General features: G+C 42.5%; 1 protein-coding gene across 2 annotated transcripts in view; it reads left to right on the top strand.

Annotated features, from left to right (window-relative positions):
* Positions 1 to 20,417, top strand: part of LOC106589308 (dual specificity protein phosphatase 3) — a 53,897-nt gene extending 33,480 nt beyond the window's left edge. The window contains exons 1-2 of one of the 2 annotated variants that reach the window (XM_082970396.1): positions 14,708 to 15,080; positions 18,177 to 20,417. In XM_082970396.1, coding sequence (XP_082826522.1) covers positions 14,840 to 15,080; positions 18,177 to 18,598 — 663 coding nt within the window. In that variant the 5' untranslated portion in view covers positions 14,708 to 14,839 and the 3' untranslated portion in view covers positions 18,599 to 20,417. Of the gene's footprint in view, positions 1 to 14,707; positions 15,081 to 18,176 lie in introns of those variants that run through there. The other variant, XM_014179104.3, reaches the window with a different exon arrangement.
* Positions 20,418 to 21,121: the final 704 nt, after the last annotated feature.

Here is a 21,121-nt window from a genome sequence, read left to right as displayed (position 1 = left end):
CTTTTGAAATCTTTAATAATGCTAGTCGACTAATTTATCCCTTTCCCCTCGGGGTTTATAATGTCAAAATACCAGCAGGCAAATTTTTAAGTTCAAAATTAGCTCTGCGTTCTGGGTGAAACCAATATGTTTGAGTTCATCGAACGGCTCGGATCTGAATTCCATCTCTGCAGCGATAATGTAGGTTCTTTTGCAATTCTTTACATGTCTTTTTAATGTAGGCCTTTCCGCTTTCATCTTTGTCCTCTTTTTAATGACTTTATCAAATGAAAAGCACATGATGCTCCCCTTAACTCCTTGTCCTAATACTCCACCACGCTCATTTCACAAAAAAAACAGGGCGGTGAGGTGGAATAGAGGGAGGGAAGAGGGGGAACATCTGTGGCGCAGCGCTAATTATTGGGAAATATCGGATAGAATGGGGTTTGGAATGGATGGCCCTCAGATCCTCTTCCAAGTGCCTGTGCCCGTGGTGGTGTTGCTCTTTTCATCTCCTCCTGCTCTGTTGTTTTACAGCGATGTGGAGCCGAGCCAAGCACGCCTTTCTGATGTTTATTAAGGAGAAAGAAGTAACTGTCATGTCATGCTTGACAAAAGATGCCCGCCAAGCTCTTTAGAACTACCCATCCCTTTAAGAGTTGGTGGTGAGAGCATAACATATTTAATGTCCCCCACGCACAAAATAAATCAACAAAAAAACGTTTTCATTTTTCTGACCTTGGAGGGAAAGCGGTAGGGAGTGTATAACACCAGCTTGCCTGCTGCAGAATGTCTGTTATTCTTTCCGAAGCTTTTCATTTGATTTGTGTTGGGAAACATGCAGAGTAATAGTTATAATAGTGGCAGACAGTAATAATGATGGATTTACTTAATAGGGAACCAGTTCATTATTGGTTTATCCTCATCCTATGTCGCAGATATTTTATCTCCCTATGAGCCAGGACAGCCTGAGATCCTCTGGCTGGGCACTGTTGGCCAATCCAAAGTGTAGGTTGAAAACAAAAGGAGACCGGGCATTTTCCATTAGGGCCCCTAGACTTTGGAATAATCTGCCAGATGAGATCAGGCTTGCAGATTCAGTGCCTCTTTTTAAATCCCTGCTGAACACACTTTTAAAAGTATACTATTAATGTATGATTTTAATGTATGATTTCAAAGTATAATTAGCTATCTTTTTTTTCATTCTCCATCCTCCTGTTTTTGTTTATTTGTTTATACTTTAATTGTATTATTTTATGATGTGAATCACCTTGTTTCCTATAGGGGAGGGTGTGGTAAGTTGTTCCAAATGGGTATGTATCATTTGACCATTGGTCATCATTTCATGGTGTCTGTGAAGGAAGAAATCCCATGGAAAAATTGGTAAGCAAGTTAGGTCCCAAAACATATTTTCACCAAGTCAATTGAATTTATTGTGTTAGAGGTTTCATGATGCTTGTATCTAAACCAAAGTAGCTAACCTTAAGATGATTCTATACAGTGGTGGGAAAAGTACCCAATTGTCATACTTGACTAAAAGTAAAATTACCTTAATAGAAAATGACTTAAGTGAAAGTCACCCAGTAAAATACTAGTTGGGTAAAAGTCTAAAAGTATTTGGTTATAAATATCCTTAAGTATCAAAAGTAAATTTAATTGCTAAAATATAAGTATCAAAAGTGAAAGTAACATTTTTAAATCATTTAACATTCCTTATATTAAGCAAACCATACAGCACCATATTCTTTTTTCTTTTTTTTAAATTCACTGCATTCGGAAGGTATTCAGACCCCGTGATTTTTTTCACATTTTGTTACATTACAGCCTTATTCTAAAATTGATGAAATTATATATTTTCCTCATCAGTCTACACACAATACCCCATAATGACAAAGCGAAAACAGTTTTTTAGACATTTTAGCAAATGTATTAAAATTTAAAACTAAAATTCCTTATTTACATAAGTATTCAGACCCTTTGCTATGACACTCGAAATTGAGCGACAGGTGCATACTGTTTCCATTGATCACCCTTGAGATGTTTCTACAACTTGATTGGAGTCCACCTGTGGTAAATTCAATTGATTGGACATGATTTAGAAATGCACACCCCTGTCTATAAAGGTTGACACTGCATATCAGAGCAAAACCAAGCCATGAGGTCAAAGGAATTGTCCGTAGAGCTCCAAGACAGGATTGTGTTGAGGCACAGATCTGGGGAAGGGTACAAAAAATGCATGCAGCATTGAAGGTTCCCAAGAACACAGTGGCCTCCATCATTGTTAAATGGAAGAAGTTTGGAACCACCAAGGCTCTTCCTAGAGCTGGCCGCCCAGCCAAACTGAGCAATCGGGGAAGAAGGGCCTTGGTAAGGGAGGTGACCAAGAACCCGATGGTCACTCTAAAAGAGCTCCAGAGTTCCTCTGTGGAGATGGGAGAACCTTCCTGAAGGACAACCATCTCTGCAGCACTCCACCAATCAGGCCTTTATGGTAGAGTGGCCCGACGGAAGCCACTCCTCAATAAAAGGCACATGACAGCCCGCTTGGAGTGTGCCAAAAGGCACCTAAAGACTCTCAGACCAAGATTCTCTCGTCTGATTAAGCCAAGATTGAACTCTTTGGCCTGAATGGCAGGCGTCACGTCTGGAGGAAACCTGGCACCATCCCTACAGTGAAGCATAGTGGCGACAGCATCATGCTGTGGGGATGTTTTTCAGCAGCGGGGACTGGAAGACTAGTCAGGATCAAGGGAAATATGAAGGGAGCAAAGTACAGAGAGATCCTTGATGAAAACCTGCTCCAGAGCACTCAGGACCTCAGACTGGGGCAAAGGTTCACCTTCCAACAGGATAACGACCCTAAGCACACAGCCAAGACAACGCAGGAGTGGCTTAGGGACAAGTCTCTGAATGTCCTTGAGTAGCCAAGCCAGAGCCCGGACTTGAACCCGATCTAACATCTCTGGAGAGACTTCAAAATAGCTGTGCATCAACGCTTCCCATCCAACCTGACAGAGCTTAAAAGGATCTGCACAGAAGAATGGGAGAAATTCCCCAAGTACAGGTTTGCCAAGCTTGTAGCGCCATACACAAGAAGACTTGGACATTACGATGCTGTAATCGCTACAAAAGGTGCTTCAACAAAGTACTGAATTTTGTATTTTTTATCGATTAGCAAAAATGTCTAAAAACCTGTTTTTGCTTTGACATTATGGTGCTTTGTGTGTAGATTGATGGGGGGGGGACTATTTATTCCATTTTAACAAAATGTGTAAAAAGCCAATTGGTCTGAATACTTTCCGAATGCACTGTATACAGTTTGCCAGGGGCACACTTCAACACTCAGACATAATTTACAAACGAAGCATGTGTTTAGTGAGTCCGCCAGATCAGAGGCCGTAGGATGACCAGGGATGTTCTCTTGATAAGTGTGTGAATTGGACCATTTTCCTGTCCTGCTTAGCATTCCAAATGTAACGAGTACTTTTGGGTGTCAGGGAAAATGTATGGAGTAAATAGTACATTATTTTCCTGAGGACTGTAGTGAAGTAAAAGTTTTCAAAAATATAAATAGTAAAGTACAGATACCCTTTTAAGTATTTTTACTTAAGTACTTTACACTCAATCAATCAATCACATTTTTACATCAGCAGATGTCACAAAGTGCTATACATAAACCCAGCCTAAAACCCCAAACAGCAAGCAATGCAGGTGTAGAAGCACGGTGGCTAGGAAAAACTCCCTAGAAGGGCAGGAACCTAGGAAGAAACCTAGAGAGGAACCAGGCTCTGAGGGGTGGCCAGTCCTCTTCTGGCTGATGGAGATTATAAGAGTACATGGCCATTTAAGGCCAGATTGTTCTTCAAGATGTTCAAATGTTCATAGATGACCACCAGGGTCAAATAATAATCACAGTGGTTGTAGAGGGTGCAACAGGTCAGTACCTCAGGAGTAAATGTCAGTTGGCTTTTCGTAGCCGAGCATTCAGAGGTCGAGACAGCAGTTGCGGTAGAGAGAGAGTCCAAAACAGCAGGTCCGGGACAAGGTAGCACGTCTGGTGAACAGGTCAGGTTCCCTAGCTGCAGTCAGTTTAACAGTTGAAACTGGGGCAGCAGCACGACCAGGTGGACTGGGGACAGCCAGGAGTCATCAGGCCAAGTAGTCATGTGGCATGATTCTAGGGATCAGGGAGGGGAGGGAGGGAGGGAGGGAGGGAGGGAGGGAGGGAGGGAGGGAGGGAGGGAGGGAGAGAGAGAATTAGAGGGAGCATACTAAGATTCACACAAGGACACCAGGTAAGACAAACTGACCCTAACCTCCCTAGAATAGATACTGGAGACTGTCGAGGGGTCTCTGTAAACTTCAATATGATGTCCTAAACCTAGCATGAAAGTGCATTCTTGTACTGTAGGTGTAATGCAAGGTATTATCGCTGGGATATGAGGTAACAGCAGGGCCTGGACTATGTTAAAAGTGTTTAATAAAGTACAAAGTGTTTGTTAGGTGTTAAGCCTTTGTTAAAAGATGCATACAATTATTAAAAGACAAACAAGTGATTGTGTTGAATTGTGTTCGGGAGAAAAAACTATTGACATGATTTTAAAAAGGCAGTGGTAATATTTCATTTAGTACAGATATTTGGAGGTGGCTTAACTTTCCCTATCCAGCGGCTCCAGTTACCCCAAACCAGGGGTAAGGTGTGCCAAGAGACCACTTTTTCTGGACTATGTGTTCAAAAACTGTCATGTTTACTTGAATTCGGATTATTTCCAGGTATACACGACATCCTGAAATATATGTTGATATCTTTATTAGAAAGAAAACTACATTTCCCTTGACTGAGTGATGTTGAATGTAAAAAAAAAAAATCTCAACTTACCCCACTCTTCCCCATTGAAAAGTATTATTATTAATATTGCGGAATATCAAACATAATGTGGTCAAATTATTCACAGGCCTAACATCCGCATGAAACTCTTGCTAAGGTATAGTAATAACAAGTCATAACAGAGGAAACTGGGGTGATATTGTTGACGCTCCACATAGGGCTTATATGTCCTCCTGCCAAGGTTAGCCTGAAATAGCATGTGTTTGGATATCAATTGTGCAACGTGATATTGAGTACTACTTACTTTCATTTACTCTGGATAGCTTTGTGTGACTGTGTACCACCCACATAACATAACCTGGATTCAAAGGTACTGTAGCTTGAGAGGAACATTTTGTTAGCGCCATTCACAATACATCTGAAAGAAAATGTACTTCAGGGTATATAAATGAAATATGGCCTGTATTTGCACCCTATTATTGCCACTGGCTGTGGAGAAAGACCACCCAGAACTACACGGCAACAGGCAAAATTCTTGCAAGAAATACACTATCAATACTCATAGCATGAACAAGGAGACATTCTTTTTTATATACATGTACTATTATACCATGACCATATCTACCTTATCGATCTCTATTATCACATAGCCAACCCATGAAAGCCCACATTACTGAATGAAAACACCCAATGGTGGAGGTAAACACAGGGATATACCATCTAACTTAGGAATTTAGGGTTAATCTGTTTCTATCCGCAACAGATTTGTTTTCACACTACTGTCAGCAATGGATAGGCAGTGTTCGAGTTTGGAGGTGGGTAGTGTTTTCTGGAAGCTAGCAGGCTGGGTGGCCTAAGGGAATGGCTGCTTATCGGCGACGCTCAACAGCTACCTTTATGAGACAATCTGTGGCATGACCCCCTCATTTCTGCTCATAATTAGTCTTTATTGCATTAGATGCAAGAGCTGGAGATTATTTTCACTTTTCCTACCTCGTTTTATTCATCCTGAACGGCTGTAAGAATAAAAATGTTTTTACACCCAGAGTGTGGATGTAAATTCTTGTCTGTTCAGCAGCTGAAGGTTGTTTGTACTTTCATGGCTACTAAGAACACCTCACTCGGTATTCTGGGAGATTATCACACTCCATTGGAATGTGTTGCCTTTCTCTGGGTTCTCATTCATCAATATGTATCAAGCTTCCTATAGTTTAGATTTGGGTGGGCCACGCTGCTAGTACTTATATTTTCTCAAGTTGAGTTTGGGCGTATACCATATTTCCTGACAGGTTGACGTGGGCAAGGAATATCGAAAGCTTTAAAAAACACAGTCAGGGAATATTTGGTAGGATAAGAAATACTTAGGATATACCACTACATCATACATTGGACCAGGTTCCATATCAAAATGCCCTGGATCGTGTTAGTGTAGAGGGCCAAATTCAGGATCTCTGTTCATGTGTGTGGGGTTGTGAGTGTGACCTCCACAGCCATACCACTATATAGACACACACACAGAGATAGCGAGAGAGGGCTCCATTAACAAACCATATGGCCACAATCCCACAAGCAGACCTCTCCTCCTGGCCCAATCGGCCTTCACATGCAGGAAGCCTCGTTGGAGCTTCCCCATTCTAAGAGGTTAAATAATCACTGTGCACATACTTTATGGCCAATGTATAATACAGTCTTGTAAACCAACAAGGTTTCCAATCTAATGAATAGCATCGACAGTGAACATCAAATGGCAAACATAGGTCACAGAGAAGACTGACAATGCCAAACCAATTAAGAGGTCATTTTAAGGTATGGGAAACAATGCTCTTTTGAATCTCAGTTGGCAATCCTGGCCCCCATTTGATAAAAGCATTTCAAAAGTAGCAATCTGGATTATAACAACGTGGAGCAGCGACCAAAGACAATCAGGAGAAACATGCCGGCCTGCGGAGAAAGAAAGGGGGGGTGGACACACAGTTGATATTGAATGTTTTTTTGGGAAAAGGACAATAACGTTTGGTTTTCATAACCACTAATGTTGTGTGCAAAAACCCCTGCTCTCCTCCAAAATATCCCATCAGAGATTTCTTCTCCTGGCGTCAGCCATGTGTATTTCGTGAGAGGTCAGTCAAGGAGAGGAGAAAGAAGCTAGAATTGTATTCACTTGCCTCGTAATCTACCGCTATGTTAGAGCTTCTTGGTAAACGCTCCAGAGAAAGCCTTCACATTGGCAGTGAATAATTTGATTTGTAGGGTAATTACTTTGGCAGCTAAGAATAGCACCTGCGGCATGGTGAGCGGCATGCTGGGTAGCGCAACTGGTTAGCACATGGTTCAGGCTCCCCAGTCAAGCCGCAGTCGAGGTTCCCACAGTTCCCACCACATGGCTCATGCCTGCTTTGGTGTACGGAGCAGATTTAGATGAAGGCTCAGTTTGGAAAGCATTGGGACATGAGATAAAGGATGTTATGTGCTCCTGCTGGTGTCTACTTAGCCTTGTCTGCCAGGGCATAGAATGAGACTACTGTCCACCTACGAGAATATGCAGCATTAGGTTTTAGGCCTAGTAGAGGATAGAGCTGAGAGATACACACGGGTGTGTGTGTGTGTGTGTGTGTGTGTGTGTGTGTGTGTGTGTGTGTGTGTGTGTGTGTGTGTGTGTGTGTGTGTGTGTGTGTGCTTGCTAAAGTGTGGTGAATCAGAGCATGTGGTCTGTCCAGTTGAAGTGTTCAACAGTCTAATGCTTGTAGATAGAAACTGTCTTTGAACCTGTTGGTATCAGACCTCATGCTCCGATACAAACTGCCCGACAGTAAGGGAGTGAACACTTCGTGGCTAGGCTGTGTGGGCACCTTGATGATGCTGCAGGCCTTCCTCAGGCACCATTGAGTAGATGTCCTGGATGGATGGATGGATGGATGGATGGATGGATGGATGGATGGGAGCACGGTCCCAGTGATGTACTGGTCCATCTTCACCACCCACTGGAGGGCCTTGCAGTCATGGACGAAGCAATTCCCATACCAGGCCGTGATGCAACCGGCAAGGATGCTCTCGATGGTGCTGCGGTAGTATTTGGAAAGGACCCAGGGTGGCATGCCGGATTACTTCAGCCATCTTAGGAAGTAGAGTCAGTGTTGCTGACTCTCTCTACTGCAGTCCCGTTGATGTGGATCGGGCCATGTTCCCTCCTCTGCTTCCTGAAGTCAACAACCACCTCTTTTGTTTTGCTGATGTTGAGGGAGAGGTAAGTGAACTGGCACCACAATGCCAGTTCACTTACCTCCTCCCTATAGGCTGGCTCGTCATTGTTGGTTATCAGGCCTACAACCGTGGTTTTGTCAGCAAACTTTATGGTGGAGCTGGTGTCGTGCAAAGCCATGCAGTCATTGGTGAACAGGGAGTACAGCAGAGGACCGAGGACACCCTCCTGTGTTAAGAGTCAGTGTGGAGGGGGTGTTGTTGCCAATCCTAACAGCCTGTGGTCTGCCAGTCAGGAAGTCCAGGATCCAGTTGCAGAGGGTGGTGTCCCAGACACGAGTTTGGAGGGAACAATAGTGTTGAATGCTGAACTGTAGTCAATGAACAGGATTCTCACATAGGTGTTCCTCTTGTCTAGATGTGTTACGTCCGTGTGAATAGCGATGAAAATTGGATCTTCTGTGGATCTGTTGGTCCACAGTGGTAGGCAAATTGGAGTGGGTCCAGTGTGCCTGGCATGCTGGCCTTGATGTAGACCACAACCAGCCTCTCGAAGCACTTCATGATGACCAAGGTGAGTTTGACGGGGCGATAGTCATTTGGGCACCTTGTTTTTCTTGGGCACTGGGATGATGGTGGTCTCCTTGAGCAAGTGGGGACTACAGCCTGGGACAGGGACAGGATGAAGATGTCTGAAGACGCCCGACAGCTGGTCAGCACACACTCTGAGGACGCAGCCAGGGATGCCATCTGGGCCAGCGGCTTTTGAGAGTTTTCCTCACGTCAGCCTAGGAAAGCGAAAGCACCTGGTCGCCCAGAGCTTCGAGAGTCTTCCTGGATGGTTTGGTATTGTCTGCCTCGAATTGAGCATAGAATGTGTTAAGCTCGTCTGGGAGGGAGGCTTCGGTGGGCACCACACAGCTGGATTTGCCTTGTAGTCCTTGATAGTCTGTAGTCCTTGCCACATGCGTCATGCATTGCAAGTAAATGGGAGATGGGTGGTGTAAAGCTCAACAATTCCAGTCCTGTCATGACAAATGGTTGAAGTTCTAGCTTCACCGTTGAAATAGTAGAGGATTTTCACACAGTTAGTTTAGCTTCAGCAATAGAGGCAGAGTGAAAATGTTTATCATAAAGCCTTTCCTAGATAGAAAATGTCCTGTGTTCTGTTTTGTGGAGAGTGCAACATTATACTGTATATTGATCAATCTTTTTCATTGTGTGACAATGTGCAGAAGCGGTTTAGAATGAATTGTGTTTATATGAATGGATGATAAATCAAGTGCCTGGACTGTTTGAAAGCAAAGCAAAGCATTCCTGCCCTGTAAAATATACACTGTGATACAGTGCAGAACACCTGCCAATAATGCATTGCTTTTAAACGTGCAGGGATTGATAACCTTTCCCCAGGTAGCTTAGCTAATACACATTGTTAAATGTTTCCATGTATCCAATATCTACTCTCCAAAGCAACTGAATTAAAAAATATATATATTTAATCTTTATTTAACTAGGCAAGTCAGTTAAGAACAAATTCCTATTTTCAATGACGGCCTATACTGGCCAAACCCGGACGACGCTGAGCCAATTGCACGCCGCCCTATGGGACTCCTAATTACAGCTGGTTGTGATACAGCCTGGATTCGAACCAGGGTGTCTGTAGTGATGCCTCTAGCACTGAGATGCAGTGCCTTAGACCGCTGCGCCACTCGGGAGCCCCCAACTGTAGACAGATTCCTACAATATCTCTTACAATTTGTGGTTATCAGGGTCCCTCCATTAAATTGAGTAGATTTAGTGCACTCTTCTTGTCTTTTGAATTGCTTGGACACTCCAGTCCTCAAGTACAGTCCTATGCAGTTGTCATATTATGTGAACAGAGGGACATGAATGCATGGTGATACAGTATACAGTATATTGTTCCATCAACATGTTTGCCTGCATTTTATGTCCTTTCCATTTTGCACTCTATATGACCCTCTCTACAAATGAAACTATTAAGATAGATATCACGCCAGCAGGGTGTATTTAGGGGAAGATGCCAGATATGAGAGGTTCTTTTGATACTCTGCAGAACTACAGACGACACATTGTTGACTGACTTAAACAATGACGAAAAATGTAAACAATTAAGAATTTGGCCAAAATGAGTTGCAAAACAGACATTTACGATTTCACGCCCCATTTACAACTATTTTCACCCATTATACTGCATGTGAAATAAACATATTTTTCAAACATGTGTGGTGAAGTAGTTAGCATCTTGAATCACTGTTTCCCAACACCCAGTCCTCCAGTCCTGGCTGCTGCAACCTGGTTTCAGAGCATTTTGTATTAATCTGTATCCAAATCCGAGACACTTCATTTAGTATGATGTGTTATGTTTCATATGGTATGCATTCATTTGTGGATGTCCATCACCCATTTCGTATGGTATGTTACGAATGACAATTCATATTATATGTTGCGAATTTGCAAACGTACTATATGTTACGAATTTTAGCTAGCTGGCTAACGTTAGCTAAGTTAGGGGTTAAGGTTAGGGTTAAGTTTAGGAGTTAAGTTAAAGGGTTAACGTTAGGGTTAGCTAAAATGATTAAGGTTAGGGTTAGAGGAAGGGTTGAGTAACATGCTAAGTAGTTGAAAAGTAGCTAAAAAGTAGTAAGTAGTTGAAAAGTTGCTAATTAGCTAAAATGCAAAAGTTGTCTGTGATGAGATTCAAACTCGCAACCTTATACGCTCACCCATCCACCCCGACCAACCACCCTACTCGTTTTTTTGCCTTAAGTAACCTTCTGTCTTATGTAACCATACCAAACATAGCATACTAATTTGAGTGTCCTGGATTTACGTTTACTATGTTATGTCTAGTCTATGAGACCAGGTTGAGTCCTGGACAGCTAAATGTTTTGTTTATGTGGCTCAGACGTTGTTTGTTCGTCTCCTATAAAATAAAATATCCACCCATCCTTTCTCGCTGCTAGCGGCCCACAATCTGGAGAGCATCTGATTGTTATTCAGTTCCTCGGCTGCTATCGATAAAGCAGTTAAAAAGCACTGGAGCCCGGGTGTTCTATTCAGAAAGCCAGAGAGATCTAAATGAGGACTGTGAGCGGCAGGGACGGAGGGAAGCTAGTAATCAGAGTTGGCTCTGGGGTGAACACGGCACCGTTCTTCACCAGCGTGACGACAGAAGGGAAGACATGGAGACACATGGACAGAGTCTTAGGGAGAGCGGTGTCCAGTCCACTAAATCACTGTGCCAAAGCTAGAACTTCATCAACAAAGATAATGATCTCTCTTTTTGACAGGTTTTATGATGTTTGTTTGTTGTGGCCCCTGAAAGGAGCATTTCAGCAATAATGAATCATCTTCATCCTTGATTGTTATTGGCATGGTTTTGAAGCCAGTTGGATGGCTCCCTTTATTCAAACCCTGATGTAGGGTTTCAATAGGCCTGAAGCTAGAAGGAAACCATCAAACATCTCATTATGACCATAGCTCAGTTCCCAAAATGAGTAAGACAGGAGACAATGTGTCATGAACAGTACTATTTTACCAGAATGTGTGTTAAAGTATAATTTTTCATGCAACACACCCTGGTTGGCCTGTCTGTGCATGTCTGCTGTGTTCTTAAAAGGACTCCAATAAGACAACATTTCAGTTTGATCAGAGGGCAGTCATAATCCTATCTGCTTCCTCTGAACAGTTTATTTGTTTATTGTCCCTCAAGAGGGCAGTATTTGTACAATTGAGCCTCCGTCTCCAATCAGGGATGTCATGTACCCATTATTCTGCCTTAGGAGTTTAGTACAACTGCCACATATAGTATAACCCAAGAATTAAAGCAATTTTAGTACTTTCGAAAGTCTAGCAACTTTGCCAGCAGGCATGCCAGCTAAGATAGTAAGACAAACTACACTAACTTGATTGATAGCCTGAAATGTCTTGGTAGCGAGTTATGAGGTTGGGAGATTGGGAAAATCTAGCTGGCTAGCTAAAGCCAACTTAACAAATATTGCCAGGTGGCTAGTATTATAACCTGGTCTCTAAGCATTTTGTATTATTCTGTACACACTGTAAATCCAAGACACTCCATTTAGTATGATATGTTACGTTTGGTATGGTTACATAAGACAGAGGGTTACTTGGTCAGGGTGGATGGGGGGGCATATAACGCAAACGTCTAGCAACCCAAAGGTTACGAGTTTGAATCTCATCATAGACAACTTTAGCATTTAACTCATTAGCAACTTTTCAACTACTTACTTATTTTTAGCTACATTACAACTACTTAGCATGTTAGCTAACCCTTCACCTAACCGTAACCTCAACCCTTTTAGCTAACCCTTCCCCTAACCTTAACCCTTTAACCTGACTCATAAATTTAACCCTACCTTAACCATAACCCCTAGCCTAGCTAATGTTAGCGAGCTAGCTTACGTTAGCCACCTAGCCACCCAGCTAGAATTCGTAACATATCATATGCTTTCGCAAATTTGTAATATATTGTACACTTTTCAAATTTGTAACATTTTGTACATTTAAAAAATGTGTAACATAATATGATTGTAATTCGTAACATATCATACAAAATGGGTGATGGACATCCACAAATTGATAGATACCATACCAAACGTGTCTCGAATTTACATATGAAATAATACGTAATGCTCTGAGACCAGGTTGAGTATTACAGAAAAATAACAAAACATTTTTGCTGTATTTAATCTTAAAGAAGGAATTAATAGGCTACATACACTATACAGTATATACAAAGCATGTGGACAGCCCTTCAAATTACCCATTGCTGACAGGTGTATAAAATCGAGCACAAAGCCATGCAATCTCCATAGACAAACATTGGCAGTAGAATGGCCTTACTGAAGAGCTCGGTGACTTTTAACTTGGCACTGTCATAAGATGCCACATTCCAAAAAGTCAGTTCGTCAAATTTCTGCCCTGCTAGAGCTGCCCTGGTCAACTGTATGTGCTGTTATTGTGAAGTGGAAACGTCTAGGACAACAACGGCTCAGTCGCGAAGTGGTAGCACACACAAGCTCACAGAATGGTACCGGTGAGTGCTGAAGTGCGTAATGTGGAAAAATTGTCCGTCCTCGGTTGCAACACTCACTACCGAGTTCCAAACTGCCTCTGGAAGCAACATCAGCACAATAACTGTTCATCTGGAGCTTCTTGAAATGGGTTTCTATGGCCGAGCAGCTACACACAAGCCTAAGCTCACCATACGCAATACCTAGCGTCGGCTGGAGTAAACTTGCTGCCAGTGGAAACGCATTCTCTGGAGTGATGAATCACGCTTCACCATCTGGCTGTCCGACGGACGAATCTGGGTGTTGGCAGATGCCAGGAGAACGCTACCTGCCCCAATGCATCGTGCTAACTGTAAAGTTTGGTGGAGGCTGTTATAGCAGCAAAAGGGGGAGCAACTCCATATTAATGCCCAAGATTTTGGAATGAGATGTTCGACGAGCAGGTGTCCATATACTTTTGGTCATGTAATGTAGCTTGATCAAATTAATTTACAAGCACACCCCCTGTGAGTCTTGCCTATGACCGGCAGCTAACATCAAATCAAATGCTATGTGTGTGTCACTCTCTCCTCTTCAACTGATGATACTGTCTGCAAGCATTAGATTGTCCTCCTTAGCATATCTTTGCTCCATGGTGCATCTTGGAAAGAACCATTTACTAGGGAGAATAGGGGGTTACTCTTTGCATGGTCCAGGTAGTGTGCCCCCTCTGCAAAACACCACTGACAGTTCTTTTTTTTATATACACAAATCATTATGATAAAACGTGGTCTTAAAAATGAACTTAAGTAATTAATATAACATCTGAAAAATGTATTTAAAAAAATAATAATAAATAAATACAGACTATATATTATTTATTTTTAATTACATAAACAAACAAAATATCAGGCAGCAGGTGCCCTTGTGCCCCATATGGGCATGACACCTCTGCAAATCCAAAGGCTGTGATTTTCAAGGATGCCAAGAATTTTCTGGGTCCATCTTTTCCATCCTAATTATCTTATTGAAACCAGGATGGGACTCCACGTGTCATTCTCAGTGAATACATTTTTTGTTGTTGTGATAATGAGTTAATGAGATTGTTTGATGATGAATGGTGTTACATTTCTATAGATACTTTTTCAGTGGTCTGACTGCAATAAATGTTTGAAGTTAGTCAATAGTCAAGTTAGTCAATAGTCTATTAATTCAAAAGCAGATACACGAGCATACAATAAACAACAATGAAATAAATACTATAAAACAAACAAGTAATATTGCAAATAGACTGTTGCGACCTGTCAACGTGTACGAATTTCACAATTTCGCATATTTTTTTACAACACAAAATTGCGCCAGCTATCAAACACATTGTCTATGATGGAGAGGGAACCAGCCTCGCCATGAAACATCACTCAATGGTCATCGAGTCTGCGCCCTGCATCACTCCAAACAAAACCACATCAAAACAACTGGAATGTTTTAGAGACACTTACATATTGCATGAATCACGAAGGAAAAATGCGGCAATACAGGAACTAGACGCGCCGTCTCCCTCAAACCAACGAACCCAAAACCCGCACGCACCTCTCTTGGCGCGCGCACATGCACCTCTCCAGTTTCAATGAATTTGGCTGGGGCAGGACCCCTCCCACTTCGTGTAAGCACTTAATTCTCCGTTTTGACGAACGCTGAGGTACTTAAATAGCGTCAAGGTTTCTTGTATGGGTGGAATTGGTCAACTTGTCACAGAGCGCATGTTACCCATAGTTTTTTCCAGCTCCGCAGATCGATAAGCATGCAGGTGTCTCTCGCGCTCCTTGTCTCCAGCACCGTGCTGCTGCTGCTACAGGGATGTTGTACCTTCGTGCAAGGATGGAGGGTGCTAAAAAACGATGCTACAGAGATCGTTCCAGAATATACTGAAGGCATACAGCCTCCCGAGGAACCGATACTGCAAGCTTCTAATAATAACAATAATACAATGAATCGACCAAAACACGGGGGAAGGAGATCATCAGCAAACACAGCCTCCTATAGTGAGTATTTATTTTTACGTTGTCTGGTAGCCTACATAGCTAGAAGGAATATAGGATGTACATATGTCCATATTCAAGGCGCATTATGAATACTTGTAATAATTACTTGCTTTACTTGTGATACACTCGTAGCCTACAATGTGACATTGGTATAGAGAAACGATGTATCTGTATGGATAATCTTTCATCAATTTAATTGAATACGTTGGGATATTGTTTAATCAATCTAACAAATATTTCCTTCGAATTTTACTCTAACACATAGTTATATTTATTCGTAGGATACTTATATCAAATCGAGGAGTTTAAAATAAACTGCGTGGAATAGCGTTAATATCTCATGGAGATCAATGCGCAATATGCTCTCGTGCGTAATGTGCGCAGTCACTTAGTGAAAAAATAGCGTGTTCAATTTGTGGTAAACGTTTTGACAATATCGAATAACCTGTAATGTTACGCATGTGAGATAGATAAGGCATTATTTCTCAAGCACTGAGCTTTTGGACCGTCAGCACTGTTCAAAGAGCGCGAACTGCTAATTTCCCAGCATAGCGTCTCATCCTTTAGGCACGGGTTAATTCGTTTCCGTCAATGTGCAAGACCACACACGTCCTTTTAATCATAAAGAAATGCGCGAGGTATCGGTTAAAATATCAATGTAGCCTATAGTCTCTGGAGAATAATGAAAACTCACCTGTGTGGTTTATGATGATTATTATGTCAAGAACCCCCCCCAAGACCACCCAGAATATCTAATCATGTTTCAGTGCCCGAGAAGTGCTACTTTCTGTATGTAGAATAGTTAATAGCAATATCATGGGTAAAGCCTCAACCTTCAGTGGCTGTTTTAAATTGCAGCTTTCCCTGCTGATGCTTTCGACTGGAACAGCTGTACTGTTCAATGGAGGAAGCCGGATTGCGGTTAGATGAATGCTATGCCAAGGCTGATAGAGCAACATCCTCACACAATCTGAAGAGCTGCACTTATGAGAGATCAGGGTTTTCACTCTATCCTTGGTGCTATCTCCCTTTCTTTTATACAACGAATTAGTTCAGGTCTGCCAATGCCATAACTATTTAATTGCAACATCATGTGTCCAAATAGAAAATCCAAGAGTTTCTGCTCTTAGTGGATTTCTTCAGGGTATTTGGAAATTGCAACACTGTGATAGAGAATGAGTCCCACCTGTGGCCAGTAAAGGTTATGCTGTAGTCATGCTGATTTTTGCAGAGGAAGTATCTCTGATTGCCTTGTCTCATGGATTCAAGATGCACAATATCATTCTTTCCCAGTTTTCCCTAATCTAATCATGTCATCTCAAATCTGAAAGAAGTTGTACATAGAGTTAAAATGACAAATGCTGTGATTAGGATATAAAATACTGTAATGATGGATGAGATACATTTAACATAATACTTGAAATCGATAAACAACAGATACATATGTAGGATATTAATTTGAGACAGTTTGCTACAAAAGGAAAATAAACCTGCACCAACAGGAAATGTAATTTATTATGTAGATTATAATTAATGAACATTTTTGTAGGGCTTGATATATTTTTCGTGAGGGGAAGTCAAGTCAGAAATGTCAAAGTGGGAATTATAAACTTCAGAAGGCTTTTTAAACCTCAAATACACCATACATATTACATTTCTTGCACCAGGGCGATCAGGTTAAGATCCTACACCTGTAGCTTCATGGTGGGGTTGGAAGAACACACGTCTTTCTAAATCTCCTCTTATACTGAGCAATATCCATCAACCGAGAGAGAAATAATCAGCTATTGGGTCATATTATATGCGATAGGGGTCTTCCTCATAGGCCTACCTGCCTTCCTCTGGGAGTATTATATCTTCCCATGATTCTTCCCATGGTCCCAGTGGGGTCATTGAGCCAGAGAGGGTGACCTCTGTCTGGCTCCCCTCCAGGACAGTCCATCCCTGGTCCCTGGGCCCAGCAGTCAGCACACTGGGAGAGACCTGAGAACAGGGGAGAGCCCTTATGCTGTGGCCGCCCGACCAGCCGAGCCACAAAATAACACCAGATCGGGTTCTCTGAGGGGAGAAAAAAGTCATCCTTCCATGAATCCTTTTTTTATTGCCTTTTTGCAATAGAAAAGCCACAGAAGAAAACAGATGCATCTCAGAGTGTATAATTTCTTAAACTGACATGTCCTCTGCCATTCTACACGCCACATGTAAAAAGAAAAGAAAAAAAAAGGACAATAACTCATGCATAGGGCTGTTGAAAAGACCATGGCCAACATATTGAATGACCAATTATGCACTGAATATGCTTTCTCAAATTGTTTGGTTCATTTGTCTCATTTCCAATTGTCAAATGTTGTATTTAAGAATGACAACAAGCATTTAGAGAAAGTTTCCAATCTTCACATCCTTTTTCCGGAGGGCCTGTTTTGTGTATGCCAGCTTTTGTTTCCGATTTAAATCTCCATTATGTTTGACTGAGCTCTTTAATAGCATTCTGGTCTGGATTTACTATCAGCTGATTGCTGCCAGCTGGAATTCCACATCCAACCTCATTGTCAGGCAACAGTCATTATCAGATCATGCATCAACGTTAGTGTTCAGTTACTTATTTCCCCCCTTTATACTGAGCCCTTAACCAAACATGGGGACAACATTGATTTTGAATTGGATTTGTATATCAACATTGCATTTATTTAATTACCGTTCAAATTTGATGTAAAAAGTGCACTTTGCGTTAAGAAATTCTAAATGTTATGTTTTTCTGAATGGTGAAACGGAAGGAAGAGTTTATGAACATTTCCGATGAATTAAATTGACTCATATTCCATTTCCCAGCCCAACTCCACGCATGCAATCAAACCAAGTTCTTAGAATAAACAAATAACATTATACGCACAGTCGGAATCATACTTTTGACACTGACACACACGTACTTTTGTCATTGACATATTCAGCACGTCTCACAGAGACACAGCTGTCAAGCTCTTTGCCCTTGAACAGTTAAATGGAAGATTGTTTCCCCGAGTCGGTCCGACTTCAAAGTGTTTGGTTTGGAGGGATGCCACAGATTGTGTAACCTTGATATCCTCCTCTTCACCCCAGGTGCCTCGGAGCTGAGCTGCAGGGAGCTGCGCTCCACCCGTTACATCACTGACGGCTCCTGCCGCAGTGCCAAGCCCGTCAAGGAGCTGGTGTGCTCGGGTCAGTGCATGCCCGCCCACCTCCTACCCAACTCCATCGTGCGCGGCAAATGGTGGCGGAGCAGCGCTTCCAACTACCGCTGCATCCCAGCCCACTCCCGAACCCAGCGGGTGCAGCTGCAGTGCCCCAACGGCAACAGCCGGACTTACAAAATCCGCGTGGTCACCTCCTGCAAGTGCAAGCGCTATAGCCGCCACCACAACCAGTCAGAGGCCAAGGAGGCCTCCTCTTCGCCCGAGCCCCGACGCAACAAGAAACGCACCCGGCTGCCCGGGAGTCAGAGCAAGAGCAACACCCCGACGCTGGTCAGCAACTCCTACTGAGGATTCCTTTCCTTCTTCCGTACAAATGCAGAGACCAAAGTAACACGCTCACTCATACACACGCACATGTTACACACAACCCAACACGGCTCCTTCATTGGAAGAGGGAGAGGAAGAGACATTTCAACAAAAAGGGATTTGTTAAGCTGTTTGTTGGACTGGCTTGACATGCGTTTTTCTCACCAGACAGGCACTGTAGATTTTGCAGCCTATTTTCAAACATATTTCAGAACTTTTGATTTGCATGACCAAATGAGTCGACAGACTATGCCAGGGAAGGCCATGTGACTGGTCAGGAACGGTGGAACACTGCTAGGATTGGAGTGTAGATTATCATTACTTGCTCCTGTTCATAGATAACGGCCTCTGACTCAGGCACAAGCAGAATCTACCTTAGCCACAGCAAGAGGTTCACCTAAACTCAAAACCCACCTGTGAAAACATCCAGCGGGCAGGATACACTGCTTGATAGGCCTATAGGGTTGAAAGGTGTCTCTATGCTGTAACTGGTTCTAATCCATCTTTTCCATGGCTGTGTGTACTGTACCGTAGCAGCACGTGGTAGCCCTGGGGCTTCAGGCTCTGGAAGTGGGCTGCTGACAGGCCTGAGAGGCCCTGGTCTCGACCCCAGACCGCGCAGTCACATGACAGCCCGGGCAGCACCTCACTCACCAGGAGCCTCCCAGGGCCCTCCTCGCTCCGTAGCAGCCTTACAGGAGCTGTCAGTTAGGGCCTCGGGCCCAGTGGCCCTAGAGCCCCTGTGAGAGAGGGAGAGCGAGAGAGGGTAAATGGTTGTGTCAGCAGTCCAAGACCAGGGTCCCTTCGGTCAAACAGGCAACTGGGCATTCCTGTGACTCATCTTAATGACTAAATGAGCCCATTCCTGTGTTTAGAATTTCCGCTAGACATGGCTGGTTCCTGTTTGCAGGAATCACACACACACAAAAGGTCCACGTGTGGAGGCGGCTCCAGTAATTGTGCCTGTTGTTACCTTTTGGCACAACATTCTCCACTAAACACACAGACTGGAACTATTTTGTTAGCAGCAAATAACATTGGCGACCAACTAGTCATATCCCTATTCTATTCATTGTGAACCAAGTTCTTAGGGTGAGGGAGAAAAAAATATTGTCTTCTCTGACTCTCAGCCCCATTCTCTGAATAGCACTGACAGCAAAGATAGGAATGAGATAAAAACGGAATCAAAATCTAAATTGTTTGATATTGGCTGTTGATATCCTGCAGGATGCAGACGGACAGAAATAGACAGAAAGACAGACAGACAGACAGACAGACAGACAGACAGACAGACAGGAAAAGGTTGTGGATGCCCAGTCTGCCCATGCTGACAACCCATTCCCCTTTTTCAACCCTTACAGTACTACGGCCTGGCCTGTATTTCATAAAGAATACTCATAACGTTTCCACTTATTGTCCACATTCCATTGTTCCATTCTCTCATATTGCTTCCTGTTTTTCAGTTTTCTAAACTGTACTGACAATGTTTCCTTCTTGTTCAATTGTGTGTTTGAAATAGCAACTGGAAAGGATTTTGTCATATAAGTAGAGTTGTCATGTATAGCTTGATTGTACATATTGTTCCTGTCTGGTCTTTGGCTAAAAGCAGTTGGAGGGGAAAAAACCTTGCAGACTCAAAGAAATGAACTGCATATTTATTTTTTATTTCCACATGTAAATTATTTATGCAACTTTTTGTAGTAAATGATAGCCATTATTGTCATATAGAATAATAGTGACTGTCAGATAATAATGAAATGCTGTACAGTACACGAATCAAGTAAAGATATATTTGAAAGAACTGTGTGTTTGTTATCATTCTTCTCTTGAATGGGCTGCTTTGTCAAGGTCTTTCTCTCCTTTATCTGTACCTGCACGCTAAGCGTACCTCCTCAATGTGTCTCATGAAAACACATATCGGCAATTAGGAAGTTGAGGTTTTGTAGCTCTTTGGAATGTCTGGCCCGGTTCACAAAAGGAGAGGAAGAAGAATTTGCACAAAGGAATTCACACATGAGATGTTAGAGGCTCAGTCACAACAGCAACATTGCTTTGTTCATAGAGGTGGATACGAGCCATAGAACCCGTCATTCAGCCTGTTTTCTCGCCTCCCTCAAGGTCCTAATTTATTCACTGAAAACTTGGACTCCCAGACAACTACAAACACTTACTGGATCCAGGCACTCCAATGCACCAAATTAGGTGTTTATGATGAGTTTTATGGACCAACGTAATTCTGAATGATTATAACTGGCACCTAGTATACTACAGCACTTTAGAAGACCAAATAATGTTAAACTGTAGTAAATACAAAACAGAGAACCGAGTGGAAACTATTTGTAAGTGAGTGCTTGTCATTACCCTTGCCAATGACTTAACAATTGATATTCAGTCATATTCAAGCCCTATCCAAGAGAGCAGACATGCCATGCTTTTTAGCTCAAACTGCTGGCATCCGACTAAGTTTCCCAGTGATTCAAGAACAGGTACTTAAGTGCAGTACAT

This window comes from Salmo salar, chromosome 28 (genome assembly GCF_965601325.2).
Source record: "Salmo salar chromosome 28, fSalSal1, whole genome shotgun sequence".
NCBI classification, from domain to species: domain Eukaryota; kingdom Metazoa; phylum Chordata; class Actinopteri; order Salmoniformes; family Salmonidae; genus Salmo; species Salmo salar.
The sequence above is the reverse complement of the archived record's forward strand: the minus strand, read 5'-3'. Positions and strand labels throughout refer to the sequence as shown.